The sequence below is a fragment of the Malurus melanocephalus genome, unplaced genomic scaffold, assembly GCF_030028575.1.
Source record: "Malurus melanocephalus ecotype Western Australia unplaced genomic scaffold, MMel_1.1 scaffold_161, whole genome shotgun sequence".
Classification (NCBI taxonomy): domain Eukaryota; kingdom Metazoa; phylum Chordata; class Aves; order Passeriformes; family Maluridae; genus Malurus; species Malurus melanocephalus.
The window spans coordinates 270,396-297,661 of record NW_026623393.1 but is presented as its reverse complement, the minus strand read 5'-3'; the positions used below and the strand labels follow the sequence as shown (position 1 = coordinate 297,661).

Sequence of the window (27,266 nt, the reverse complement as noted above, 5' to 3'; positions counted from 1 at the left end):
AAATTATGCAATTCATTCAATTAACAAAAAATACACTTCCCCTTACTTTGTGATTTAGAAACACTCCTATACAAAATAAAGAGTACCTAATTTCGCAAATAGTACTTAAGAAGAGCTGAACATTGTTTACCTTTAGGTGCTGTCATTAAAAACTAATCATTCTAAGATTCTATAAAAATGTCAGTTTATTTATTAATGAAAATGTATTTTAATTAAGTTAGCTTTTCCCCACTAAATGAAAAAATGGGTTGCTTACTTGTCAGGATTCTCCTTGGGTGCTGGGAATGACTGTGGATTCACATGAGCCAGTGTAATGAATTCATTCTTCTCCAGGTTTCCAACTAGAATACGGATTTTTGATTCCACCAAGCCCACCCTGTGTAGATGTCATTTATTAACAAGATCTCATTATCAGGAAATTATAKAAGTATCTAACATCATGTATAAGGATAAAATCCTCAACATTCTCCTTCTACTAATACTTGAGACTACTAATGAACTACTGCACACGTCAGATTAATCCAGATCARTAATTTCAGTTAAGGCGTTACAAAAACTGACACAAGGGAAGCTTAAGAATGCCCTGCAGCTCTCTCCGTGGCCTGATTTTACGAATGGAATTAAATACAAGACATTAAACATCAAGTAAAAGGCAGTCAGAAGGAACCACCACATATTTATCCAATATTCTTTTGGCTTCAGATGATCAATTTTAGAGGCCAAAAAAAACCTGCCAATCTTAACATTTTATTAGTAAAAGAGAGCAGAAATATGGGAAAGGGGAATTTCTGTTTTAAGAAACAGCATTTCAAGTGACTCAAAATATACCTCCTCACACTGCTTATTAAAAAAAATTCACAAGGCATTTATAAAAGTAAACCTGACAGTGCTGTTAAAGGAAAAATTCTAGGAACAGCCTTCACTGCCCAGTTTTGTTTTTACTGTTTTTTCTGAACTCTGCATTAGTCCATTTAATTCTGTAACACTGAAGCTCCACTTTCTTTAAGAAGACACCTGATGTTCTCGATACTCCCTTGTGTCATGACTTGATAGTGGGGGGGAAGGGAGGTGTTGTTTATTTTCTTTGGGGGGGGGGGGGATTGTTTTGATTTGTTTCTTTTAAATCTCAAGGATTACTCACCATTCTAGTCGCTGTTTTTCTGTCGGTGCACTTGCTAGAAGYACAATATAATGCCTTTGGAGACAAAGACAATATGCTATTCTATATATATTTCTAAAACTACACATTCAAACCTTAATATTAAAACTTTGCAGTAAATTCTACATTTTAAAATACRTATTATTAGCTTAAGTATATACCCTACACTAAATGAGGTTTTGTTAAGGAGAAAAAGGAGCTATGTCCCTAGTGTGTGACTAACAGACTTCAAAATATTTTGGAGTTTAGGACCATTTGCAACTCCACTGTAATATCAGTTACCTTAATAAAAGGTTAGGAATGTAGCACTGGTTGAAATATTTCAGTACCTGATGAGATTAAGGATTTAATTGACTATGAATCAAGAAAAAAGTTGTTCACAACTACCTTTACATGTCAGCTGTCCTAGACGCAACATTATTTCTGAATAGTGAGAAGAGTGGTTAGCACATACGCATTTGTTCAACATCCAAAATAACACTATGAAACGTAGTTTTAAAAGATTTATATCTGCATTTTGGAATTTTCTGTGTCTTATCTGTCTYATTTGAAATTTCATAAGGAATATTTCCTCTGATGATAATTCCTAAACTCTCAATTATATTCCAGGATATTATCCACTGTAAGTAGATTTCAAAGAGACCATACACAAAACAAGAATGGTATTTTAAACAAAGAAGCCCAAGGACACCACAATGGGAAAAGAWTACTTTTAACTTGAATTTCTAATGAGGGAGCTGAGGCAATCTCACATGCTTACAGCCAGGTTCTTCAGAAGCTTAGCTGACAAGTCTTTAACATCCTAAGTCATCCAATGTCACACTATTCTATACTGATATTGCATGTTTAGGTACCTTCACAGCAGGATTTAAAGAACAGCAGTAACACAAGAGACTAGATCCTAGCATATAGCTCACAGAAAGGAAAGCAAGGCCAATGATGCTGGAGAACTATAGTGCAGAGTCCTCTGCTGCCAAAGCTTTCAAATCACAACAGCAAATCCAAATTAACAGATCAAATTAACAGCTACATGTTTCTGTACTTATCTTTACATGGCAAGAGGCAAAATCCTACTACAGTCCTCTGATTTCAGTCAGAGAACGTCAATGAAACAAGAGAACTGGAAGGGAGACATCTGGAGAAACTTCTTCCCTCTTCTGAACAACACAGAGATGAAATACCCTATTCATTTTGCATTCTGTATTAACTGTTTCATATAAAAATGTTATGGAAAATATAATAAGGGTTCTTTAATTCTGTATGAGAAAATACTAATTACTAATGAATAATGGTTTATTCTAAGGAGCACTACACTTTCAGTAAGATTCCTACATCACACACACCGGACACTTGCAGAATGTTTCATTCAGTAGGAATGACAATGTTTATGCTTTTTGATTTTTTAACCATGTCTGAATCAAAAAAGACAAATCTCTAACATGCRAATATTGGAAACTGATTTTCCAGTTACTAAAAGCAGCTCTTTGAGACAAACTTCTGAAGAACCATTAAAAAAAAAAAAAGTAATTTGGCTATGTCTAAAAGCCTCAACTAGCTGGTAAGCACCTAGAAAAAACCCTAGGCGTTAAATATGAAAAAAATACGTAATTATTAACTATTTTTGCTCAGGTAGTGTTCACTGAAAAATAAAAAAGCAAAGGATCCAATTTTTCTCCACTCAGCTGTTAGTGCTGACAGGGAATTATTCACTAGAAATTCCCTACTACAATTTTCAATAAAATTAAATAGTAAGAACTGCTAAAAWTTAAGATATACTTAGTTTTAAGAGTGCACAGTCTCAAATTTTATTAAGACAAGATTTGTTATCAGTGTCTCCTTCATAGTTTTATCACAAAGCACATGTGCAATTCAGAAGTATTTATCACTTCCTTATAAGGAAAAAATGGTTACAGCTTAAGCTTCAATTTCTCAATGGTGACCTTTAGATCCTGGGTATTACTTTGAAGTACAGTGGTTTGGAGTTTTGTTTGTTTGGGCATTGGACGTTTTTTTGAGTTTTTTTTAGAAACTGGTKGTGTTTTTCTTACTGTCTTCCTTTCAGCATTCTTTTCATAAAAATAACATAATGCAGATAGTATGGAATTTTAATATGTCACTAACACAAAACACCAGTGTCATTCCAGAGTCATACTACTTTCTGCGGGGGGGAAAAACCAACTGAGAACACTTGACCACATTAATTTTGGTATTTCTTTATTATCTGTATGGGAATTATACTTTTATCCAGTACTGTAAAGTCATATGAAGCCAGGAGTTTAAACTATATTTTTAAAAGGTATAATTATAGTCTATTTATTCTGCAGAATATTGTTTTAGTAACATAGAAAGAATATGCTAGAGCTCAGTAAATGAGTGCTATTTCTCTCAAAACCACACTGCTCTCCTGGTCTTAAGTTATGATTTCATTCTCATGCAACACTTSAAACTCATGTTACATTCATTTGAAATTCTCATCACTTCCTTGTAAAACACCACATCTATATGTTCTTTGTTGCTGCTTCCACCCCTTTTTGAAAAATTTAAATCTACACGCAGGACAAATACACATTGTAATGCCCTAACTCCAAGTAATTGCTGACAGTTAATAAGTAAGAAAAAAAGTAACTAAATTTCCTCATTTTCCTAACTTCTAATCTGCTCCTACTATGCAGATATGCAGTAACCTGCAGATTTCCTTAGTCACCCATGACAGGTTTTTTTTAAACACACACAGCAAGACAAAAGTGCTTATGAACAATAGATATTTAGCAACTAATTGACACTGAGAGTGATAGATTACTGAAGCTATGCTTTCAGAGATTAAAAGCAATGTCTGTCTCAGAGCAAGGATCAGATGTTCTCTTAACTGGCAGAGCATTACACACTGCTATGATTTTSAGCAGAGCATGCCAAGGCATCTACAATTAAACAGAAGAATGTGAGAGGGGGAAAAACAAAACATCTAGCTTTCAGATGGAGATTTAACCAAGAGAGCCCCATTTATGGCATACAGATAAATGCATATAATTATTTAYTTTGTAAAGGCTATTAACCAAATTTTAATTAACCTACTAAGGGAAAACCGAAAATCCTGGGTAATTTAAATTCAAACAGGCTCCATAGTACCACTCCACAATTAAAAAAATAAAATCAGAGCCAAGACATCTTATGCACAACAGAAAACATGGATATATAATGCTGAGCATGAGAAGCTTTTATTGCTACAAATGGTAAAAYAGCCAAAGCTGGTATTAAAAAAAAATTAAAATGGAGATTATTTCAAATGACATTAAATGCTTCTATTTTTTGAAACTTTTGAAACAAACTAAGAAAATGTACTAGGGAACTTATTAGAAACTTTTTGAGCAGAAACTGATTTGTCTGCAGCCCATTTTTTACTTAAAAAAGTAAAAATTTAACAGTAGTTTTTCCAATGTTTTCAAACTTAAGCTCCARGGACCAATATAAAAGCCAACCAAATGTTTTAAAGCTTTTATCATGCAAAAGGTATAGAAACAAAACACAGACACATTATGAAGGGTCATCAGTCTCTTTTAATGGGGGAACTGTATATTTCAATCTTGTTTAGATTAGTACAAAACCAACCAACCACCCAACACGAACAAGTGTAAAATATATTTGATCTTGATTCAAGAAAAATGGGTCTCCAATTTCAACTGAGGGCAAAGAAGATGTAGTCCACATTTTAATAATCCATATTTATTATAAAAATACAACTTTCAGCAAATCCGTATACATTTAACAAGCTTCTGCCCCACAAGCATATTATTAGAAACCCTAAAAGTGTGAAGTGTAAATTTCAGTATTTCCCTCAGAGACATTACAAAATTGGAAAAGCTAGGTATKAGTTAATAAAGATCCAAGAGCCTTAAGCTTTAGTGAAGAAAAATCTACTAATAACTAGTAGTTAGTCAACACAATTGGCATAAATATCTTTTATTATCAGAGTAAACTGTTGACTATATTGACAGAAGAAAAAACAGTTTCAAATACTTGTTCATCTCAAATACTGACCTTCAGAACAAGTTTTTAACATCTTTTTTCCTGGGAAGACCCATTTTTAGAATGCTTACTGACAGTACTAAAGAACATTTTTATTAGTCCAACCAGGTGATACTCCTCCAATGTTATTAGTAGCATACCAATTCTAGAGTTAACTAGTGACATTCTAACTATCTGGTCAGGGTCTAACAGGTTTCTGAAGTACAGGTACCTGAGGGGATTATTCACTTTCTAGTGCATTCACTCTCCCACTCTATCAACAGAACATTTTTTGGAGATCTAATGTATGTGTATTTACGATCCTGTACTACACAGCATTATTAGGTAGTTCAACTGATAAACTTAAAATATTCTGCCATGCCATAAAATACATACTTGTACTTCTGAAAGAAGTTTGGAGCTTCAAAAAGTTTGGACCACTCTGCCTTACTCAGCAAAATTTCATCTGTGATAGCAAGACCTAAATTATAAAAAAAAAAATAAATTTAAACTTCTTTTTTTTAAATACAATTTAATATCCAGAGTCATGACAGTTTATTAACTTAGCAAAGACTAACATAAATTATTTCCTCCCTTCAAATTCACAGCAATTTATCAGTAATTATAATGGTCATTCTTTATTTGAACACTATAGTTAAACAAATTATTCTATTTTAAAGAAACCTCATAATCTGTGTAGAAATGTATGTTAATTGATGAGACTGATTATTTCACGTATTTTTGCTCTGTGGTGTAACATAGCTCCATTTAGTTTTTTGCATGTCACAATAACTATACAGTTCAAAGACAACACCGTTTTCCTCACAGTATTTCAATCACCACTTGTGTAAGACATCTCACAAGACAAAGAAAGAGTGAGAAAATAAGGTATTGCTCTGAGAAAGCTACATGTAGTTGCTTCCTACATCAAGTCTACTTGTTGCTTTGATGGCATCTTCTCTTATCTGCTACAATCATTCAAGTACATTACTTGGATAAATCCAGGATTCATCTTCAAGACAATAAATTGCCTTATATTAGGCAGAGAAATATGCATCAAGTGGAACTACTATTGCTAATATTTCATGCAACACAACACAATCTAAGCCACTAAAATAAAACTATTGTACCATTAGTTCTAATTTTCAGAGCACAAGGCTTTTTATTCCATTTCATTACCCTCAGCTCCTAAGGGTGAAGGACAGACAAGTATCTACTGAATTTGCAATATTAAGCATAACAGGCCAAGTTCTACCTCCCTCAAAACAGTCTCATGCCAATAACCTTTTAACATCCACTCACCTCCCCCCTGCAAAGCATACCCGCAATGAAACAATTTTAAATCTGTCTGAAAACATTTATATAGAGCATAGATAATACTTACCYTGTTTAAATTCCTCAACCATGACCATCCGTGTGGAAACGGACACATTGTACGTAGAGTTCTGCTGGGGGTATGCTGGTGTAATTATAGGCATAAGATGGTACCTATCACTGGGGTTTACCTACATATAACAACAGCCAATCAGTTTTCTTCAAGCATACACATCAGTTAACAAATTTGGATTTCTCCCTTTACTACAACCAAGACTTAAGTTCTAAGAGACCTTAGTTTGCAGACCAAGAGTTCAGAGAAAGTTTAGAAAACAAGAATAATGCTTTCACAAAAGATATCTTTCTGAATGACAACGATGTGGGAGGGCTGYAACCTGTCAACACATCAAGATCAAGTTTTCAGGCATTTCTAAATCCAGAAATGCCAACTGAGCAGAATAACTTCCCTCTTTAATAGAAATTAGCTTGTGATCACATGAAGTCAAGAATACCTCATCACCATATGAGCACCTTCTGCAGAATGACTGTCGTCAGACCTTTCGAAAGGTATTTTATACTTTATTTCTGTAAAACTACTGAAAACTTAAGAGCCAGCTTAAGAAAAGAGGCTCCATGCAACCTGACAGAAGCATCACTTGCATTAAGGTACTTTTATTTAATAGCACACAGGGTAACAAAAAATAAGGGACACAACATACACACGCAAAACACATTAAAGTATTATCAGGGTAACAATTGTGTAGTAAGTAAATAAAAGATAAACCCCTGCCATTACCTTAACCCACTTCAATTAGCTACTACAACACAGTTCCCATCACATACTGACCTCAAAGTTTCTATCTCAGGAATAACAGACCCAAGAACATGCTTTCAACTGTTTCACATATTTAAATGTGAACTTTTGTCAATCAGAAAAAAAACAATTTGAAGCACAAAAGGGCATACAACTCAACCTGTGATGGTTACACTAAAAGATTAATTGTACACCAGCTATTCTATGATTGACGGATCGGCATTGAGCACACCCATATTATGCCCTACTGAAACCTCACACTGAGATCCATGCATCTGTTTGCAAGCTATTCCACTGACTGCCTGAAGGACATTAATCTCCAATGTCCTTAATGTAAGTGCTACAAAGATGAAGATTAGGTATTTTAAACAATGAACAATATACAAAACCACTAAAAGACTTCAAATTATGATCTTCTTTGGTGCAAGATGGAAAGACTCTTTACTGCAACTATATGGAACCAAACCTATTCAGCTGTGACTTGCACGGAAGTGAATTCAAGATACTTGAAAAAGTAACAGACTTTAAATCATAACCAAACTATTTTAAGATTAGTAAATTTCAAAAATGCATAGTTTTAACACATATAATTATTTATACTGAATTTTTATTAAGCTCACTTACTGCAAAAATTGGGAGAAAAAATACATTGTTTAGCAAGTGTCCTTTAAGCGGTCAATTARAAAAATTAGGGCAAGTTTGTTTTATACTCAGGAGACTTAGAGGTTACTTATAAAGACATAACATCACAACATGAAGTTCAATAAACCCAAAATGAAGTTCACCTATGATCTTTTAAGCGAATTTATTGTACAGTGTGACTTAGAGGGGAAAAAATAACACACTAACCCTTGGGTCCCATACAGGCAAATTAAGATTGCATTCTTCTGGCTGTTTCAATAGCACTGGATTTGGCCATTCCCTGTTTAAAAAGATTGTAGCACTGAATAAGACTATTGGATACAACCACGCATGTTCAACAAACAATACTTTTGAATGCCATCCTTCTTAACTCTGCTCTCAAGGTAAAGCACCACTTCCTCAAGACTACGCTGGTCTAACTGGGGTTGTTTAAATAAGCTGTGTTGCTGAACTACAACACAACTGCAATTAGCTCCTTCGAGGCATCTGAACAAGGAATTTTGTGTAGTCTTGGAGGTTTATAACACTGGTTTAGATAACTAATTTAAACTCTCCTAAATTCTTCCTGAAATATACCAGTCAAAGATAAATTCCTCTGTGAAGATTGACACTGGGTCCATCTTCAAGCTAGCTGTTTCATGGACAAACTACAGAACAAACAGCCAGCACAATTACAGCATATGGCATCAATTACAAACCATAGGAATTAAAAGAAAATTATAATCAAGAGAGAAAGAAACCTTGTTGAATGCAAAGGTAAAAAGTAACACTTTTGTTCTTCACATCATCTTACCCCCCTGAATCAAAGTTAKCTTCCTATAAAGAGCAGAAGTCACTTATCTCATGGAATTTGTACATTAATGCTCTTACACTATGCATGTACAAAATGGACAGAAGTCCAAGGAAAATATTAAACAGAGATTGCAAGCAATTCCCCTTCTATTAGCTAATGTGGCAAAGTAACACTATGTACCTCAAGAAGTTATAAGCCTATGAATTCAAGACAGTAAAAGTGTGCAAACTATCTTCATATTAAGAAGACACTATAACTGAAGTAAAGCAACACCGTGGTAAATGATTCTTAAAATCTGCCAGTGTCTCATGAAGGATATAGGCATCCAGACATGATCTTTTAAGCAAAACAGTATTCATATGTAATTTGCAAAGTTTGTAGTTGCCCCACTWCTTCTAAATTTGCTTGGAATGTTCCCATCAGCATTATTCAAACCATCTTTGAGCTACCTAGCTCAAAAGTATGAAATTGCATGTAAAGCTGAAACACCTACCACTCCACACTGACAAGATTAAAACCCACATTTTGCCACTGATTCTCTTAGATTACATTTAAACAATGTGCCTAAACCAGATACTGGCATACCTCCTTTATTCATTATCCCAGTATCTGAATGATAAAAGATTTGAAATTTTGGGCTGTCTGTTATTATTTTGTACTATGTAAGTATTTTATCTGAAGAGTATTTTTGTAACTCAACAATACTCAGTAACTCAAGTTGAGTTACTTTTGTAACTCAACAATTTTTCTCAATACTTGAGAAAATTTTAATTAAGAACTGGGTGGTTTTGGTTTGGATACTTTAAAAACAAGACATGTCAGATGACTTACTCAAAAACTAAGCTGACACATTTCTGGTGGCAAGAACAATGCTTCTAATTTATCTTAATCTGGTAACAGCTGAAAATGGTACCATAAAAACAGGACTAAAATTTAGTGTCTACAAGCAATTTTATTTTAGTTTAATCTAAATTAAAAACAAAGAAAAAGAAAAAAAAAAAAAACCAAAAAAATCCCCAAAAACATACCATTTAGAAAATACCAAGAAAAATTTATGTACAAGAGTTGATGCTATTGCATTTGGATAAAGCTGGCAAGTTCTTGCTACTAGCATAGCCCAGGAAACACCGCCAAGGAAACCTAGGATATTGGAATAGATGTTGTGGCCTGTGAATTGAGAAGGAAAGAGACAAAAGAGAGACATATCAGTAACCGTAGGAAGTAGTGGAAACTTTACAAATTTTGGAATAAAACCGCTTACGTTTTGCCCACAATTTGATAGCTCTCAGTGTTAACCTGAAGTTGTCAATGTTTGGTACTAGATGCAGAATTTCATCGGTTACCCGGCAACCTGCAAAAGAAAGAATCCATTACAATTGCTGCCTCCAAAGTTTTTTGTTTGCTTATTCTCCCTCACCTTCAAAACTATCAAACTTTCTAGATAAGCAAGCTGGAAACTCATTTCATGTTCTGATCAATTTGGTTTTGAATGGGAAAGCTTAACATATTTTCATGTGACTCTTTTCATTTTTAGTGTTTTACATTTTAGTTGGCACTCAGGTACCCAATCCATGAGCACATGACTACAGTTTTAGACTGCTGCTTGATTTTTTGTTATTAATGAACTATATAAGGTGTTGAAGCAACAAACAAGTTCCACTATTATCTGAATACATACATTATAACATGGAATGTGCAAGTAAATTTAAAACAAATTAAAAGCCTTCATGAACCTACAGAAAACCTACCAGTCATAAGTCAAAGCTTTGAATTTATAAGAACAGGCTAAGAAGAATAGTATTTAAACATACTAGCTGTACCACTACTTTACTGGGATATTTTCGGACTGTAGCACTGTAGATGGCAGCATTAACTGCTTGATTTTTGGGGATTTATAATCAAGTACTTGATTGTTACTAAGTAGCTGCAGAGAGCTGTTTGCATGAAAATAGTATTACCTAAGACTACTTAAAAGTAAAAGGCAACTATGAACGCTAGAGATTGCACAGATGCGAATTCCACAAAACAATTAAGCAGCTTTGATAATCTCAAACTACCAGATTTTTAGTTTGTAACAACAATCAGTGCCACCTCACATGTTCCTCTTCCCCCTCAAGCTGCAGCCAGACTGAAGCCCTACCATCCTATACACAGACAACCATTTCTTAAGCTAAGATTATATTATAGAGAAGTTTAGAGTTACACAAGCTAGTAAGCTACTAAAGACCTGACCTCTAACAGCATTYTGATATCTCCAATTAATCACTGAAGTAATTTCATGTATGTTTATGCAAACACGAATTAAAAACCACACATCCTTATGCACAGAAATAGGTTATGTTCCACACAAAAGTCTTCTAAGTCCCAATATTTTCTACAACCATTTACAAACTAAACAAGAGAAATAAAGCATAAACATTTTCGTGAACAAGAAACAACCCTCCTCCCCAAAAACATATATAAAACTGGCTATAACTTTATTTCTAGAYATGAATTTGCTGTATTTTCAGTCAAATCCACAACTACTGTATCAAAGAACCTAGGACAGTTATTTAAAGATTAGACAAGTTGATATACMTAACAATATATACATACCATTAAGACTTCGTATGCATCTAATGTCTAAATTTTTAAGTAGGCTGTCATCTCGTAGATCTAAGTCTTCAGGAATAGTCTGCAGTGCTAATCTTGCAAACAAAATGTCAATCTTAAGAAAAAAAAATAGGTAAGACATTAGACAACAGTTCTTTCTTCTGTGGAATTTTATTAGTCAYGTTCATCAAGTTTACTAACAGTAGTCTTCCTAGTACAAAGAATCCCTTTAAGAAATACGTACTAGCATTCTCCACAGGCACTGAAAGAAACACTTACAGATGCTTCATCTATCTTACAGCTCCTTTTCCAAGAGGATAAAATACACATTTGGACTAATAGAGAACAAGCCCACATACACACAAACTATGCTGTCAATGTAAATAAAAATGATTTGAGAACAAGCATCACGTCAAGGTCCAGAACACAAAATCCTACCAACATCAGAACAAGCCATTAAAACCTAAAAATATTTAGGCTAAAACCAGGATTTAAGTATTCTAGAGAATTCCAGAGAAGGCTGAGGAGAGTCCTCATTGCTTCCCCTCATGAAGATGTTGAGGATCACAAAGGGGCAGGTACTGATCTCTTTGCTCTCATAACCAGTGGCAGGATTTAAGGAAACAGCATGAAGCTGAGTCCAGGGAGGTTTAGGTTACATATCAGGGAAAGTTTTTTCACCCATGTAGTGGTCAGGCACTGGAACAGGCTTCCCAGGGAAGTGGTCACAGCACCAGGCCTAACAGAGTTCAGGAATCATTTGGACAACACTCAGGCTCATGACGTGACTCTTGGAGTGTTCTACACAGGGCCAAMAGCGGGACTTGGACAATCCTAATGAGTTCCTTCCAACCCAGCATATCCTATGTTTTATGAAAATTACCACAGAATTACAGAACAAGTAGGATACCTTTCTCCATACAGCCCTGTAAAGCACACATGTAACTAGCTGACTATATAAGGCCAGTATCTATGAAGAGTCTACATATCAGATTGCAGAAAAGGTTCTCAAAATTCTCAGCAAGCTGCTGAACAAGTATATACATCTTGAAATTATGTCCATTTTCATTACTATTACTTCTGCAATACTTTAAAGTAACAGTTTTTCTAGGCCAAGAACATCTAAAATACTATTCAGCACCGAGCTAGTTTTGCACTGCCCCACGCACAAGACATCGCACAAAGTGGAGATGTCAGTTTGCCTTTCCATCACTCAGCGGATGAGAATACCAAGTGCATATCAGCAGCCTGTCTGCAAGGCAGCAAAGACCAAATGAGGCTTTTAGAACAATGAAATACCTAGTACTATTGCATCAAGAACAAAGCAGGTTTAGTTACATTAAAATTATTTTAGATAAAGTTAAGTTGCAAGTAAAGTTGAAAGTATCTTAAAAGACTGTGGGTACTTAAAACTGCATTTATCTGTTTTAAACATCTATCTATGTTTTAAACTACAGAACAGCACTTCCAAAAAATGCAGTGGATTTTGTATTTCAAAGTGCTTAATAGCTAGCCTTATCAACAATCTGTACCACACACAGAAGTTCCTACTTAAGTCAAAAGTACTACTTCTCAGTGTAAAACAAGTTCAAAATTAACTTCAAGTTCTGCTCTGATCTCTGGAAGGTCTAGCACCTCTGAAGATAAAAAGCTCACTGACATCTACTTTCAAATTAAGAAATTAACAGCCATTGCTAGTAATGGGAGGAGCAATAGGTGGCAATAAAACATGGAAGTTTTAATAACAGGATTACTACAAWACTAAACTCCCTTTCCTCAGTTTTAAGTTCTGGCACATTTTGCCTGGCTTAGCAAAAGGAAAATCAAATTAAAATCTTTTGATACTGACATAGCTGGCCACAAATAAAACTATCAGAAGCTGTGGCCCAACAATACTAGTATATACAAGGAGCGTGCTTATGGCAGAAGATGAAAGAACTCTCGTGCACTGTCAGCAACATGGGTTAATTCTCAGTAATAAACCTAAGCCCATCAAAGCCGTTCATAAATTACTATATTGGAACAAGAACACTTCTTTTAGAGCAAACAGTCCTTTTTTTTTCTTATTTGGAGAGACAACTCCCGCTTGAACAGAAATGGGTGGAGGAAAAAAAAAAACAACATACAAAAACCAAATTGACCAGAGAACATCTATGGTAAGTTTCAACATTTAGAATGAATATTTAAGCTAGGTAACTAGAAAACAGATTCTCCAGAAAAATGTTCATAGTACTCAACTTTACATGGACAGTAATAAAATGGCTAACAGATACAAACTCACAGACTGAGAGAGAAGGAATTGTCCAGTCTTGTGTACAATGCTACAACATGTCATTTGCCAGAAGATTAGCATGGGAAYTCTTTCCCATGTTTAGTTAGTAAACTAACTTTCTTGTACCCACCAGTTACTGAWTCACATTGTACAACTCTTAAGTCCCATGAACTCTGTGTATGAACAGTTCACATGTTTTTGTCATCACCAAGATGACCGTTTCACTATATAAGAGTCTCAGAACAATTAGAGTATCTTTTGAAAGTATCATTCCTATTTTCTTAGCAAAAAATCAAATTAAGCAAGTGCTCCAGGACAGCTGATCCATCAGGCTCCAGGCACCAATATCATAATTTTGGTAACGTATTTACAGGCATGTAAGAGATCAGGACAAAAGGAATACCCAGCTTGCCTTCAGTAGTACATTTCTGAGAACTAGTTAAAGACCACAACTTTCTATAAGGTATGATAATGAAGCAAATCTTTCATGTTTGGACACTTAATCATTAGCAGTCAAAAAAAAAATTCTGAAGCCATATTATTTATGAATATGATTTCTATTAAATGTTAGGTCTGAATAATGTTAATACTGGTACTCTACAGGTTAGKCAAGTAATTAGTACATGTGAGTAGCAGTGCCAAAAAAAGAAACAGGGCAATAGTCTACATACAGCTTTAAGTCCATCAAGAAAAACTTGTTTCAGTCTTAAATCTCCACTTTAAATTACATAATTGAGGACTGTTGTCAAAATCTTACATACGAACTCCAGAGAGTCACTTTATTAGAATTCATATTAATGAATAACAAGTTATTAAGATCTTTAAAATTTTGTTAWAACCATGTTCTACCAAAACTAATTAAAATATGATCTTTACCTCTATTCCATCAAAACAAAGTTTAATAACTGGGACAAAAGCTTCTTCAACAGCCTGGGGGAAAAAAAGTTGTATTTTATTTTCAGTATAGAGAACATTTACAAACAATATCCAGCAGATCTAGACAATCATAATGAAATGCTATTTATATTAATGCTTTCCTGTTTCAGGTTGATTTTTGTCAACAGTGTCTTTCGCCACTATTGAGTGTTTATGGAGTAAGCACTGACCTACTATGTGCTACAGCTGTCTAGATGTTGATTATAATGCAAACTTGTACCAACCAGCTCTGCTCGAGGTCCAAGACTCTTTCTCCCTACACACAAGACATGATCAAGCATCTTAACTCCTCACAAGTATCTCTAACTATTCCAAGCTATGGTGATTCTTGCTCTAAAAGGTCTCTTATTTCTGTTTCCATAGTTAATATAAGAAATGTAWGCAGCCTGACTTCATCTAAAACAACTGTCAAGTCACCAGTCTCCAGAGATCATGTACCCTTTTAAAATGTGGTCAATAATAAGGTGTTTAAATGAACAGTATCACAATGAAACTATGGCCCCTCACATCTACCCTGAAATCAGCTATGAATATTTTCCTGAACTAGCATGAGAACTAAATGCAGATCTGCAGTACATTACTTTTTATAAAAACAAAGAACACTGCCTACCTCCAAATAAGAAATACTCTGAACTGTTGGAAGATAAACTGTTCCAAGAGTGTTTCCATTCTTAGTGTTGTCTCCATCCTTAAAGAGGAGGAGACAACACTACTGTCTGTGCTCAAACTTTAGTTAATGTTCCCTTAACATTACTGGTTGATAGGATGGATCCTAAGCAAAATATCAAGTTCACAAGTGTCTCACACTCACTAGAGCAACGACTAGGAAAGTCTGTGCTCCCCTAAAGATGGAGATGTACAAACTCCTAATATTAGCAGGAATGATTTAAAAGTGTTATGAYAGCCTAATATAAAGGTTATTTACATGGCTGCAGAGCTACACTGAACAGCACACATACCTTGCTGCTAAATCAACTACATTACCTGGAGTTAAGAGTTTACTGCAAAGTTGAATGGAAATCTGAAAACCTGAGTCCTCTCAAATATGTCAATTTAAAGATTACTGAAAGATAATAAAGCATTCAAACAGTTGTTTCAGTGCATATAGTGTTACTACCAGACATCYGCACTACCCTGGTAGTTACCAACTACAGGATGCACAGAGTCAAAGAATGCTGCAGTTCCAATTGTTTTATGAGAACTAAACCAAAGAAAGACTTGTCAGCAAMGATCTTCATCTAAAAAAAAGAGAAATTGGAGCAGAGAAAATTTACTCTGAGCCAATATCAAGAAGATTACAGCTCCCACCAGTTAACTTAGGGAGGCTTGTCACTTAGGTATAACAGAAACAAGATACTGCATTACTACAGTCTTCTACTATAAGTGAAATCTTCACCTTTACATGCTAAAAACCTTGCACATACATCTAATAATGAGACACTAAAAATACAGCTTCCCTTTGCAGAGTTGTCAGCCAATATAAAAAGTTTACTTAATATCAGCCAACATAACTGCTTATATAAGCATGAAGTTATATAAAAAAGCAGCATAAAAACTTCAATAAAACCACACAAGTTTGGTCCTGATCCTTCTCAAGCTAACACATGTGCATCTGCCTGCTGCTAGTGAGCAAGCAGAAATTTTGTCATACATGCTAGGAGATTGTTCTGCCATCCAAATTTTTAAGTGAATGTATCTATTAAGAGGGAGCAGAGAAAATATGGAAGAATCTGTATTTGTTTCAACTCTTATGACAGGCTTTGCTGCAGGCTAACAAAAAATCCTTTGCAAATCTTAACAGTAAAGTTATATTTACTTATTTAATGCATTATCTTTCTCTACTGAATTTTCCTAATCCTCAGGTCAGCAAGCTGTATCAGGCCTTTCACATACCCTCAGATCTTTCACTTCTTCTTGTTGTTTTAATTTTTCATAAAACGATGTGAAAAAATCACTTCTTTCAACATGTCTTGGTGCAACACACAGGGCATCAATATCAGCACCTGTAATGGTTAATAAGCAGAAGTAAATTATTCAATTCTTTGTATGCATGGAATGCCAGTAATATTTTTTTTTAATAATTAAGCAGGAAAATTTAGTTTCTCATCATGTGGAATGAGTTTGTTTTGAAATACTAGTCAAAACAAATGAAAAAAATGTCATGACCATTAAACATACAAAACACATACGTACACTCATGCTCCAATTGTGGAACACTTTTAATTTTCAAAGAACAAAACATGAAAATTTAAGTATACAGCTTCTTCTATCTTTAAGAAACAGAAAAAAAAATTGAAAATTATTTAATCTATGAGAAAAACAYAATATAGGAATATATTTATTTTATTTGGAATGAAGACTAGAGATGGCTAGACAAAATTTAAGAAATCGAACACCACCTCAAAATACAGCAAGATCAGTCATTACCTCAAACACATGGGTTTTTATAGAAAAAGGAAATGTTACCTTTTGTATGAACCCCTAATCTATAGGATCCAAATGTAAAAATTTTTCCTCCCACGTTTTCTATTACCGATTGCGGAAGATTCTAAATGGAGTAAAAAGAATTGGTTATTTTACCTTAAGATGTTATAACAACATAATTTATTTTCAATGAAGAGAAAAAGTTTTGCACAAAATTTACACTGTTAAACTACTAAAATAATAACCTCAATATTTACAGAAAAGACTGATATATGTTTGCCACTTGGAACCATTTGTAACATTTAAACCACATTACACATTACTGCCTCAAACCTGGTAATTGTTGCACCAATTCTACACTTCAGGTGCAGCAGCTTGATAACACTACAGAGACACATTTTGCTTACCACGCAGGCATTTCAGACTKACTCAAAAGTTGACGATGGACTCCAATTTAGAGCAACACAAAATACAGTCTACTGTATCAGTATTTACCACATTTCTTTCAGAGATACTCATACAATAGTCTTGAAATAAAAATCTGAGGTTGGGAGAAGTATTTATTTCATGTTGAAATTTTTTAGGTGCATCTACTAAAGTTCCTAATCTTTAAAAAACTGTTGAATCCACAGTACTGTGGGCAAAGAGGGCTATTATTTCATAATAGGAGGCGATGCTACAATCTGAAACTCTACGTGAATGCTCACACAGTGGAAGATAAAATAAAACAAAAATTCTATTTTGTAATGTATATTAGATTAACTTAAGTAGCTTTCAATCTTACACTGGTGATGATACTCTCACTGTTTTGTTTTCAAGGATCAGGACACACATAGCAGGGCCATTTCTGCCCATAATCTTGTTCGTAAATAAATTTTCATTGCATAATCAAAGTGTACAGAAAGAATACAAGCCCAAATACACACAAAGCAAAATAGCTTCAAAAATTAGGGGTTTATTCCTAAAAAAAAACAAATCCATAAACATGCAAGGCTATAATCATTGAAAAAAGATGTGTGTGGGGGTAGGGATTACTGTAATTTGGCAAAAACAGTATCAGCATTATCACTCTACAAAAGGATAGTATTTGTTTTGATCCCCAAATCTAAGGTTCATCCCATTAAGTCTAGGAACATATTTCAGAATTATYTTCTTACAGCAGTTTTTGAATTACAGTATTGGCCACTCTATGCAAAATACATCCGTACCTTGCTTTCACTGATTTCCCGTATCCATTCCTTTACCAAGTTATTTAATTTTCCCAAAATTAGAATCCTATTAACAAAACAGCAGAAGGACACATTACAAACTCAAGACAAAACTAAGCATAATTTTTGAAGACTGTGATCATCATTATACAATAAGTCAACTAGAGTAACACTGCAGATCTAATCAGATATCTTATTTTATATGTATACTGAAAAAAAGTTACTCTTAAAACATTCCCTCTACTTTTCCCCTTTTAGAGACATTCAAGAGATTTAAGTTAAAAAAAAATGCAAGCATGCAAGCCATACACACATTAGGTATATGAATTCTACTCAATCTCAAAATAAAACTTAAATTCATATAACACATACATCTAAAAAAACAGTAAGAAGCAGGACTGAGAGAAAAAAAAATACTCAAGAAAACTTAAAAAGKAGAGAAAAAAGGTAACGTCTATTACATTAAAGTAGTGATAAAGGGGAAAAATGCAAACCAGCCTCCAAAATTTTAAGGCCATTTTAATTTCTTTCTATGCTTTGAAGTACTCCTCTCAATTGAGAAATATCAAGCTTTTAATTCCACTAGGCTTTTAGAGAAAGCATTTGAAAGAACAGAAACACACGTGGGGTTCAACAGTCAACCACAAGAACCCATGACAGGACAGAAACCATAGTGTTCACTCACCTGCGTTGCAGCTCTTCTTCCTCTTCAAATACACCATAAGGTTTTAGGGTTTCGATTAATTTCTGGGTAAGCATGCAGTCAAACTCCTTGGGGGCAGCTAAACTGATAGGTGAGGTAATGCCATAATGCTTCTGTAGTTGCTGTGTTTGTGATCCCTGGGTTGTAACGGGACTAATAAAGGCAATTAGATAAAGTTACTAACAGAAAGAAAACAAAACAATTTTCTTTTTCTCATCAGGRTAGCAAACAAGAGATACATTCTAAGGAGAAAAAAAACTAAGCCTAGTGTTAGCATTTTCATGCCAAATCACTCCGTGCTCAATCTGCCCTGTTAAAGACACCAACAGAATTATTTTTCACCAACTCATAATAAGCATTTACACTTCTCCCCTTTAGTACTTTTTTCATTTTATTAGGGCAAAAGCCTCATCATCAGCTTGGGCTCCTTCACATCCATAAAGTCTAAAATGCAGAGAAACCCTCCATGTCAAAAAGCCAAGCTGATAGCAAAAGTGAAAGTCCCACTCTTGGCACGCATAACATTCCTTGGTATATTGATGCAATATCAGTTCTCTATATTTATCTATATTACATACTATTTCTATCATAAAAAATGAGAAGTAYTTTCATCAGGCTAACTACCCATTATGTGTGGGAAAAGTACAGTATGACTTCCACTTTACTTCCACTATTGGTCATCGTCATCTCCTCAAAATTTCATTCCCCATTTCCATAAAGACTAAGTATTAAAAAAAGARCACCTAAACCTGTAATTTATGAGAATACACAAAACATGATAACATTTTCCAAAAGTTAAACCCATTTTATAACAATCGTAAGTACTATAATTCRTTTGCAACTAAGAATTCAGTCATAATTCGAGTTTGAGGACATCTGTCCCCCTGCTCTTGAGCAAAAAAAAAGGCGCATCAGGAAAAAATACTTTAAAAGTGTACATTAAAAAAAATTAACCTTCAAGTAATCATGGGGACTGGGGCAATGTCTAGAAAAATTATTTTATACTGCTTTCTTTAGGTAGGAGGTTTTAATGAACTAATGAAGAATCTAGTAGCAGCTGAACAAACCATAAAGACCTTTGGACTTCAGGTGTCAGTGGAAACATTTTTTTTAAAAAGCTGTTCAGATTAGTTATATAAAAYAGTAATTCAAATTAACAACAAAGGAAACCATGAAAACTTTTTGTTTTCTATTTAAAAAGTTAGGAATGTCAACACAAATAGTAGCTTCAGCCACTTAAATGCCTCAAAAAAAAGCAGCCAGAAAACAAAGTGTCAATAGATAAACATCCTTTGGATGTTTTGAATATTTTAACTTATGCCACAAAGCAAGTAGTTAAATTTGAACTACATTTTCTCCCCTTTTCCCAACTATTAATTTGGGAAAATGAAGATGCTTTTTAATTTAAGATTTTTCAGATTACTTTTACAGGTATTTTAAAGCAGCAAAACAATCAATATTTTAGCTTTGTGTAGCAATTTCCTAATGGTCTAACTGCAATTTTTACCCATTCATAGCAAGAAACTGAATCCAATTCAACAGATACTCATTAAAAGGACTGGCCAAACACAGCCTGGCATATGCTGTTACTAGATTCAGAAAACACTCAATGTCACTCAAAACCAGATTCTGGTGRAGCTGATTCCTGAAGTCAGCAATGGTGACAGAGGTCTCTGTACTTCCCCTACTTGTAAGGRCCATGATTCACCAATTCAAGAATTAACAGCTTAAACATAAAAATTACAATCCATAAACCCCAGGCAAACATCAGATCTCTTCCCTAACCTCATTTACACCTGGTTTACACCCTGGCAGTGAATGTGCAGGTCTGTCTTCAAAACTCCACACTGCCATCACTTAAAGCAGTGTTCCTCCAACCCCTATAGGACCACCAGAGCGTGGCCACACAGCACAAACAAGCTTTGAAACTGTTCACTAAAACAATGGCTTCAAACGACCAATTCAATCAATCACCAGATATACACCTTTGGGAATTGTAATACGAAACTAGCTACGGTTCTTTACATGTACTTTTATAACAATGAAATAACGATGGTGCCGACAGCACAGAACCTTCCTACAACAAGTTAACCTTCTCTTTGAGGGTTCAGGAGTTAGTAAGTACCCTTTCACTGAGTTAGTGTGCAACAATTCTCACCACAGCGGTCTTCAAGCAGATTTTACAGCTGCACAAGACAGGATGAAGCTTACATTTTAACACGTATTAATACTGAAGAGAATATCTGTTATTTACAGATAAAAACATTTAAATTGAAGCTCTGCTGYTCACACCCATTAAGTTAATTCCGGTTTAAGGCTCCTGCAGCACACCAAGAGATGAAAAAATTTCCTTTGGAAAATTAAACAAAAAAATGGTACGGCAAGAAGCTTTGTTTAACTTAATGAAAGATTGAATAAAGTAACTCATCCTAGATCATATTTTCATTTAAAAGGCAGCATGAAAGTTACTACAAACAAACAAGCAAGTGAAGGTATATCCTCTCCCTGTCTCCTACCTCCCACAAAACAAAGAAACTCCAAATAACACATTTGCTACCTGCTTCTCAAAGCAAATTATCTCTGAGAAATGAACTCAAAGTCTCATTAGCCCACTTTAATTCTGTATTTCCATGTTACATTTTAGTCAGCAAATGCTAATGATWAATGCTCTTAGACTTCTACTATTTTTTAAAACCATGAAGATCATACTCCTACTCCAGCATCTTCCCTCTTAGTCACACATGGGCATATGGACATTCTAGCTTCTACTTCYGATATGTCCAGAGAAGAGCCTAAACTACCAAATTTATTCAAAGAGAAAAGTGAAAAGCCAGGGAAGTATCAGTGCTAATGTTCTACCCAAGAGGATTAGAGGTGTTAAGGCCTTATTGGGAAGTCAATACCATGACGGTATGTCAAYCTGGTGGTCACTGAACATTAACAAAAAGCAGAGTAATAAACCACAACCACAAGTTCCATCACAGCTACTTGCTCTTAACAGCAGAGTCAGATTTGCCAGACCATGTCAGGGTCTGACACAACTGAAAGCATGTTTAGGGCTTGTTTCTTTTTCTTAAAAAAGAAAAACAAACCAAACAAACACCCCAAACAAACAAACTAAACACAAAAAAAAACAAACAAACAAACAAACAAACAAACAAAAGAACCAAACAAACAGACAAAAAAAAAACAAAACCCTAAGCTCTTCTTTTGAAGATCACAAGGAAAATTAAGATACAGTTTGGGGCTTTTGGGTGTTTCTAGTAAACCACATATAAACATGAAGATCTTCTCACTCTGAGATGACTATGAGCTATCTGTCAACTGCACAAATATAAAGTTACAAAGTATTTAATGCAGAGTTAAATTTAACATGCTACTRTTGTAGTTCTGGTTTAATCTGATTTTTTGAAGACCATATGAACTGACAATTTAAACCATGTACAAATTGGGCAACAGCCAGAGTGGATTAATTCTAAAGTGTTATAATTCAGTATTTTATATTCAAATAATAAATTCATCTGTAAGAAATGCACATGTCCTTTTTCCCCATAAAAACACARACACAAAGCTCTAGTCTGTGCTAAACTGAAAGCAGCAGCCAAACAACTTTTTCCTCAGAACCCAAAGTTATGGTAGGCGGTATCTTTAGTTGCAGTAACTACCAAACTAAAAAGAGCAAACCTTGGCTATATGGTCATTGCTCAAAACCATTTTAAACAGAGTGCAGAAGTGGAAGAAAAAAAACACAAATAAAGATTGTAAGAAGACCTACCATTTCCACAGTATACACTTCTAAACTCATTTAAACTGAAGTGACTCTATGCTTTTCTGAGGTAGAGGAGGGGTTACAACACATCTTTTAAAGATCACATGATAGGCCTGAACACATGCATATAAACTGAACATAGAGCAAATGTAGCTATACCTATGCAACACTGTCCTATATACAACTAACAGTTGGATGCTAATTCCAAGTTCTGTATTATTGTTTTCTTTTACATTAGAACCTTTCCCCATCCTCAGAAGAAATAATAATCTTGTCATGAACTCCTTTTTCTGATTTGCTTTGTATTTAACCCAACTCCTTCCCCCACATGAAAACCTGTCTTTCTAAGCACTTGTTCCTCTCCTCTCCCAGAATGCCATGTCCATTCTAACAGTACTATTTTTAGTGCTATTTGTGTTAAGATTTTACATTTCTTATCACAAACAAAATACAGTTGCTATCAGCACCACACTATCTAAACATCATGCTACAGAAATCTGGGAAGCTTCACAAAAATAGAAGACAATACAAACAACTTAAATATTCAAAATACATGGCATAATATTGAACAAATTATGACAGTTTAAATCCCCCCCTACATTTTAAACTCATCCAGACACTACAATGAAAGACACAACTTAAGGATTCTCAGTGATTATCCTCACTTCTCTATTTGCCTCTACTGATTAACTGAGCAAAATTTATTCTTCTTATTTGCTGATGTAAGACACCCAAGTCAGATTTCTGAAGCAATGCTGGCCATCACACCATCTGCTTAACCAGCTGGAGTTAAAATCATGGAGCTCAAGCTCCACTGTGACCAGATACAGAGAAAATCTACTGAGGGACTTTGCTTGTTTTGAAGTTTCCTTCAACAACTGACTGACATTTTAGAGTTTTCTAGCCTAATACTAATACCATGATTCCATGCAAAGTTTCAAAAATCTAGGCAGGAAACTTTAATGAAGTCTGTGCAAATCACTTACTGAGGTAACATACATTTTAAATGGTTTAAACAATCCAGCATTCCTGAATAAAAGTTTACTATCTAACAGAATATCACTGGACCATTCAGACCATGARTTAAGTCTTCAACTGTTAGTATGAGATGTTCAAGATACACAGAACGGATGTATACACAGGTATCGGAGTAATGACAGGCAACAGGGCTATAGAAGAGATTCACCTATGGCAAAACGAAGATCATTCCTACACAYTCTGCTAACCTTGGACTCTCCTAACCTCCCTGGTTCTTCTGTTTGCACAGAAAAATAATGAAGGCAGCATGTGCAAACACAAACTCATCCACAATGTTCTCAGTAACACAGTTGAAGAAGTTTCTCAGGTTTAAAGAAAAGAAAGTGCTAATGAACTGCACAAGCAGCAGGTGAACCAAAAATTATTTTTATTGCTAAGATGGAGACAAACAAATCAAGAGTTGTAGCAATTTAAGAAATTCAGCAAGGCTGAATCAGAAGAATACAGGGAGTATAAACCAAGAACTAAGAATCCCACAAAGCATTTCACTGTAAGAGATTAATTTGTCTCAGCGGTGAAATCTGCTCAGCCCAAAATAACTGGTTTTGAAGTTCTGTGCAGTACCTCTATGTTAACAGGTATAAACTCAGTCCTTTTTTAGAATAATACTGGAAGACTGCAAACTATTACAAAACCACATATCATTGCCATATAACAAATTAACCCTCAGTTCAGATTTTTATATTAATTGCTTCTCAATTAAGAAAGCTATCACTTTTATTATGGCAACTATTCTTCTAAAGTCAGTCCTGTGATTTGTAAGGTTAAGAAWAATTTAATTCCTTTCCTAATAGCCTATAAAATTCTCAACTCTGTGTGTTCAGAAACACACTGTTTATCCAATCCCAATTAGCACAAGCCATTTTAWATACAGTGCTGTACTTCCGGCATGTAAGGTAACAGTCTCTAATTAAAAATCAAGAAAATAATGACTTCCCGTAAGTCTACAGCAAAGCTTAGTGCAAGAAAACATGGAAGGTCTTACTTCAGAAGTGAGAATAAGCTTGGCTGTCCACTGTGAAGAATAATTATTAATGACATTCCAAAACTCTAATGCCAATGTTACCAATACTTAAAAATTATTGTTATTATGGCACTTTTAAATGTTCAGTGCCTTTTTCCACTTTWACTTACAGTGAAAAAACATATCAAAAGTGTTTTGCCATGTATTCAGCAGACACAGATATTCAGTAGCTTACCAAAAAACAGATTCATGTTTTCTCTATTTTGAGGGTTAGAAAGGTCCAGGTTGCATGAAAAGACTACATCACCACTCACATAAATATAGCTCCAGCTTCATTGAGTCAGTAGCCYTTCTGTATAAGCCCCAGACCCAACCAAAACATCAACAGCTTAGTGAGCTTCATTCTTCCCTGGCATCTTATGTTTCAGATAATACACAGGAACATTCTGTACCTAACTGTGCACTAAAATATATCTTTACGACAGAGGAAGTAGTCATCCTTGTTTCAAATCAGCTTTTTTGTTAAAGACTTCTTCCTTATACAACTGCTAATGCTTCACACATGAGAACTTTAATGAAAAGTCACATAAGTTTCTAGGATACATTTGAAGTTTAAAAAATATTAAAGCTTTCTGTAAATGCCAGATAATAGCATCAGCAATCTTACTACTGATATACCATACAAAATAAGAATTTGCTTGGTTTTATACTTTTGCACCATACTATTAATAAGGAAACACACACAGAGTGCAATATAAGCTCTGTTGTAGAGCTCTGGAGAACCCTGAGTGTCCACATCAAGAATAATGACAATCTCTGGTTGTATGGGAGATCAGTTTTGACAAGGCCTGTCAATTGTAAACACCAGGCTTGAAAATGAAATTTAAAAGATATATTGAAAGGTCAGGCAAAAAAAAAAAAAAAAGGAGGGGGGAACATTTTGTAACCGTGAAAGCTTGGCAAGTAACATAGAATTGTTCCACTTTCACTCAAAAGTATTACTGCCCAGTAGAAAGAATCAACTGGAAAGAATTACAAAGAAAAAACTTCCCAAGCTGCCTCTTTCGTCTAAAGTCAGTGGTATCACTTCAGAAACTCAAGAATTAACATTACCAGCATTTCAACTTAGCAGCATTAAAATATTCACTTTGAAGTCTTGACTGAATGTTACAAAGTCTATAATGAAAAACATATAAATAACAGAACAAATGTATAAAATGAGAAAGCTTCGTTTTTGCTAACATCATAAACCTCCTGAACTCCTTCTAGTTAAGTAGCCAATAATGTTTATACTGAAAATAGCAAAATACTGGTGCAATTATAACTATGTACAGTTATTTAAGAGCTTCTAGTTAAAGCATCATAGATAGCTACACTAAAAAGCAATTATCAAATCATTCCAAACTTTTCAGAGTTGAAGATCGCTATTACAACTCATATAAGTAGCCCAAACTTTTAAATGCTGTTACTAAGCATTTGGAATTTATTTAGTCACAACAAAACAAACTAAGAATGAAAGCAAGCAGAATCAACACCCTCCCATTTTCCTGAGGCTGAAAAGCCTAGCCAACTTCAAAATTGTCTTCTAGTAACTTTTCACTGCCATAATTAACATGTGCAAAACTTATCTAWAAGGACATTGGCATCACTTTATACAAGCGTTAGATCCTACTTGGCACAACCATTTTCCTTCCTGCACTCACCCACTGGTCCCTTCCCTACCACAAACCCTTTCAGGTAAGTTTCTATCATGTTATCTACCCCATTGCTAACTTTGCAGTAGATTAGCCTGAATTAACCACAACAACCTTGGCTATTCTTCACTTGAAAGCTGACRTATTTAAAACAACAGTGAATAATCCCAAACTATAATAGAGAAGAAAAGAGTGAATAATCACAAATTCTTTATATTTCTCCTTCAGAGAAAAAAAAAAACAAAACAAAATTTATGAACATGCCTTATGAGGAAAAGTCATTTGACCATTCACATATCACYGTCTCCCTCGAGTTGTATAACCTAATAAAACGCGTAGATTATGAACTGCAGAACTAAGGAGCTGCAAGTTTTGTCGTCTCACTCAGGAATCGTCAGCGACATGGGAAAAAATAAAAAAAAAGGAAGCGAAAAAAAAAATGCAAGGGGTGGGGTGAAAGAAAACAGCGAACAAACTAGGATGAATAAGGTCACACTTCGTTATTCCTCACTGCCAGCAGGGTCACGGCACGGCACAAGCGGCCCGGATTGCCGGCGGTGGGCTGGTGGGACACACGGGCCCGCAGCCCGCTCTGCCGGCCGGGGGCGCTGCCCSGAGCCACCGGGAGCTGGGGGTTCCAAGGGCAGCGCGCTAGGCTCGGGGCGCCCACTGGGTCTCTTGCCCCCAGAACGGGGAAAAAGTGTCCGCGTGGTCACCGGGGGAAAAACTTCGCCGGGGATTTTAGGTGAAAAAGCACTTCACCCTTGGAGGCCAGGGCGAGGAAGAGACAAACACGCGGGTCTGGCCGTTCGTGCGCCCTGACCCAGCAGCGGGGGGCGCAGGCCGCCACACGCGTTCCGCCCTGACTCGCACGCTGCCGCTGCGAGGTCGCAGAGGCGGCGACATCAACGCAAAAGCCACATCACCGTCTCTGCCGGGACT

At 35.2% G+C, this 27,266-nt stretch overlaps 1 protein-coding gene across 4 annotated transcripts in view; it reads right to left on the bottom strand.

The window, feature by feature from the left end:
* PAPOLA (poly(A) polymerase alpha) overlaps window positions 1-27,266 on the bottom strand; it is a 43,159-nt gene that overhangs the window by 15,348 nt on the left and 545 nt on the right. For all 4 annotated transcript variants that reach the window (XM_057371899.1, XM_057371901.1, XM_057371898.1 and 1 more), the window contains exons 2-14: window positions 18,842-19,012; window positions 18,157-18,223; window positions 16,991-17,072; window positions 16,418-16,527; window positions 14,465-14,518; window positions 11,320-11,431; window positions 9,986-10,075; window positions 9,753-9,891; window positions 8,139-8,211; window positions 6,546-6,666; window positions 5,558-5,642; window positions 1,142-1,195; window positions 257-376 (exon numbers count right to left, since the gene is read on the bottom strand). In XM_057371899.1, coding sequence (XP_057227882.1) covers window positions 257-376; window positions 1,142-1,195; window positions 5,558-5,642; window positions 6,546-6,666; window positions 8,139-8,211; window positions 9,753-9,891; window positions 9,986-10,075; window positions 11,320-11,431; window positions 14,465-14,518; window positions 16,418-16,527; window positions 16,991-17,072; window positions 18,157-18,223; window positions 18,842-19,012 — 1,278 coding nt within the window. The remainder of the gene's footprint in view (window positions 1-256; window positions 377-1,141; window positions 1,196-5,557; window positions 5,643-6,545; window positions 6,667-8,138; window positions 8,212-9,752; window positions 9,892-9,985; window positions 10,076-11,319; window positions 11,432-14,464; window positions 14,519-16,417; window positions 16,528-16,990; window positions 17,073-18,156; window positions 18,224-18,841; window positions 19,013-27,266) is intronic.